The sequence below is a fragment of the Salvelinus namaycush genome, chromosome 2 (assembly GCF_016432855.1).
Source record: "Salvelinus namaycush isolate Seneca chromosome 2, SaNama_1.0, whole genome shotgun sequence".
Taxonomy (NCBI): domain Eukaryota; kingdom Metazoa; phylum Chordata; class Actinopteri; order Salmoniformes; family Salmonidae; genus Salvelinus; species Salvelinus namaycush.
The window spans coordinates 67780380-67784127 of record NC_052308.1 but is presented as its reverse complement, the minus strand read 5'-3'; the positions used below and the strand labels follow the sequence as shown (position 1 = coordinate 67784127).

The 3748-nt window shown below is 36.4% G+C and overlaps 1 protein-coding gene across 1 annotated transcript; it reads right to left on the bottom strand.

Moving 5' to 3' along the window:
• Positions 1–1491: 1491 nt before the first annotated feature.
• LOC120027728 (C-X-C motif chemokine 11-like) lies at positions 1492–3060 on the bottom strand. Its single transcript, XM_038972725.1, has 4 exons — positions 2882–3060; positions 2477–2594; positions 2233–2316; positions 1492–1896 (listed from the first exon to the last, which is right to left on the bottom strand). The coding sequence occupies exons 1-4, from the start codon at positions 2952–2954 to the stop codon at positions 1842–1844; spliced, it is 330 nt and encodes a 109-aa protein (XP_038828653.1). The 5' UTR covers positions 2955–3060; the 3' UTR covers positions 1492–1841.
• Positions 3061–3748: the final 688 nt, after the last annotated feature.

Genomic DNA, 3748 nt, shown 5'->3' with positions numbered 1-3748 from the left:
AGAAAGCTACCTTATCTTCATTTATTTAGAAAGCTACGTTATCTTGATTTATTTAGAAAGCTACCTTATCTTGATTTATTTAGAAAGCGACATTATCTTTATTTATTGATAAAGCTACATTATCTTGATTTATTTAGAAGGTAAATATTGGCATCTAAATAATTTTCTAGTATTATCATTGACTACTTGGTAACACTTGACATTAAGTTGCTATTATACCTTTACATTAAGTTGATCTTATATGTTTATATTAAGTTGATCTTATACCTTTACATTAACTTGATCTTATACCTTTACATTAAGTTGATCTTATACGTTTATATTAAGTTGATCTTATACCTTTACATTCAGTAGATCTTATACCTTTACATTAAGTTGATCTTATACGTTTATATTAAGTTGATCTTATACCTTTACATTCAGTAGATCTTATACCTTTACATTAAGTTGATCTTATACGTTTATATTAAGTTGATCTTATACCTTTACATTCAGTAGATCTTATACCTTTACATTAAGTTGATCTTATACGTTTATATTAAGTTGATCTTATACCTTTACATTAACTTGATCTTATACCTTTACATTAAGTTGATCTTATACGTTTATATTAAGTTGATTTTATATGTTAACATTAAGTTGATCTTATACCTTTACATTCAGTTGATCTTATACCTTTACATTAAGTTGATCTTATACCTTTATATTAAGTTGATCTTATACATTTGCATTCAGTAGATCTTATACCTTTACATTCAGTTGATCGTATACCTTTACATTCAGTTGATCTTATACCTTTACATTCAGTGTATCTTATACCTTTACATTCAGTTGATTTTATATGTTTACATTAAGTTGCTTATGTTTGTGTAGTAACTTTGTAATTACAGAAGTCAGTGATTATCTGGGTTTAGGTACTAAGGTCCTCCAGTAGATGGTGCACATTGACAGTATTGTAATGGCTGGAAATCAACATTTTATGATCATGAACATTTGTTTTGACATTTATTTCACATTTCTTTTGCGTCAATAAATCCGATTATGTAGGATTATTACAAGTGACTGTAGTATGTCTAACCCTAGTGTGTTCAGTTCATGTATTCCAGTAGTTTAGAAACGTCATGTGTGTCGAGGTTCACCCCAGGTTGCTATGGCATCAGTACATTTTGCTCCTGACCTGGAAGTCCAGCCTTCGTTTCTCAGCCAACCCCTGCAGCTGTTGAGACCAGCTGTGTTTAAGTCATGATCACGGGTCTTATTTCAGTGTTGTCATACATGGGACCCTCTCTCTCTCCAGAGTGTATCATACGCGGTAACCAAATGTTAAAAGAGCTGTTCCCATGGCTCTCTCTATAGACCATGAGTATTGGGCCCTATGCATTATTTGTGCCAGTAATAATGCTTGTGTTACCCCATATTGCATTATAAGACTTGGTATAAGCATTCATAACAAATGGAGTATTTGATTGATGATTAAGAGAACGTTGAATCTTTAAGTTGTATCAAAACCTTTTTATTTCAGTTGTATCAAAATCATATTTATCTGTTCATAAATATACAAATATTTAAATAACAAATAGAAAAATAAATAGACTTTTAACTTATGATATCTTTAAATGTCTCACAATTAGTGTTGTATACTCGTAGTTGTATACAGTGCTGTAACACAAAATCACAAAGGAAATAGAAAATCCCTCTCCCTCTCTCTCTCTCTCTCTCTCTTTCTCTAAAGTGCAGTGTCAGTGCCCTCAACATTCTTCTTGAGTGTGTTTCGTCACATGACTTCTGGGAAAATCCAATCGGTGGGTTTTCCATGCCCCTCCTCCCCTCCTCGGTTAAGTTCACTCGGCTTTTCTCTTAAGACACCTCCTCTTTTGCTTGTCGTCCTTGTTTATTCTATTTGGAAGGAGGGAGAAGAGAGTTATTCTCAGAAAGGACTAATGTTCCATGGATTATATTAAGTCAAGTGCTCTAGGATGTTTCTAAAGTGTGTGCTAAGGTCTTTTGCTTTTACATGCTTTAGCCTCATGTCTGCTACTTCATGGTGTGATAAAACTATAATTACAGTAACTTTTATAATTACAGTGACTTTGCTTTTTTACCATTAGATCTATATGTCATTAGATTGTGACAAATGTTGATCTATAAGTTATTACATTGTCGTAACTGCAGTATAGTTCTGCCAAGGCTTTAGTATGGTGGTGATGAGTCTGATTATTTGATCTATCTTACTTGTTCCAGCAGTTGACGAAAAACATGGCCTTTCTCCCAACGGGGTTCAGGCACCTTCTGGCTCCATCTTCCGCCAGTGTAACACTGAAAATAACAAACCACACATACACACAATTAATGCTTGTGTCACACAACTGATATAAGGCTGATAGAGGTGATTGTCATGGCATAAGTTAATGTCAGAAAGAAACAAACAAAGAAAGAGAGAGAAACCACTTTCTGGTTAAATAAATACAGTACTTACATGATTTCAGTAGTGTCGCAGTAATGGGTCTTTTCAATGATTTCAAAGTCAACAATGGTTTCCTGAGTGTGCATAATGGTTCCTGGGCATTTGCATCTGGCACCTGGAACGTGTTGAGCTGTAATGAGAGTTATAAACATCAATTAACATGGTCAAACATTTTAATGGAAAAGTTGGATAGGAATTCACATGAATGCATTTTTTGCACAATGCTTGTTCTAAGAAGAAACTGTACATAACTGGAATTTCTATAGTATTCTACACTCGTTTTATGCTATATGACAGCCACTATATGTATAGTAGCCTAGTCACTGCAAAATCCCTAGTCAGTCAGGTAACTAGTAAAGCATGCACACTGTACTGTACATTCCATATATTGTAGCTGACATTGCTTTGAAATCTTACCTCCGTTGAGCTGCATACAAACTCCCAGGAAAACCACCAGGAAAAGACTGCAGGCTTTTGGTGCGAAGGCCATCGTGAATATAAGTAGCGAGAGGTGAGGAGATGGGGTGGTGAGGAGTCAAGAGGCAGTAAGAGCCACTTAAAGTGAAAGTGAAAAGTGAAGAACTAGTGGGATCCATTGTCCTTTTTATAAACTGCCGGCAGAGGGTTTTCCCAAATCCCATGTTCTTTCCCGGCAAAGGTTCAAGAAACAGCTTTCACTGGAATTTCCCAGCTCACTAGGGTAGAAATGAAGGAATGTTGGACTACAGAGTGGAGGGTGGAAGGGGCGGAGGGAAACTGGGAGTCTGCAGATAAAAAGTTGGCCCGCGAGAGTCTTAACTCCTAACTTTCTAACTGTGACTGTGGGAAAGTCAGGGTGAGTCAGCGTTGCAAGTCACGGTGATTCATGTTGAAGTAGCCTATTTGCAGGCAGAGCTGTCTGCAAACCTGTTATTTTAAATAATGTAGATTAAGCTGTCTCGGATTCATTAGTTGGACAGATCCGAAGTCTCCTTCCGATTACTTCCTCCTCCTGAAAACTGCCCTTTATGACATCACAGATCTGGGGGTCAAACGAGAGATGGTACTTCGGAAGAGGGTCTCGTATTAAGACAAACTTCACCCCAAACTTTCTTGGATAGAAATAACAGGAAAAGTGAAAGCAAAAGTGTATAAACTACAAAGAATGTTGATGGTTTTTCTCCTTCTCCACCAGCATGCCCAGGTCAGATATGCTATCTGGGGCCTTTAGCAACAGCAACAGCCGCAGGAACATCATGATGACACGATAACCAGTCATCTCTATTCTGTGAACCCCCAACCTAA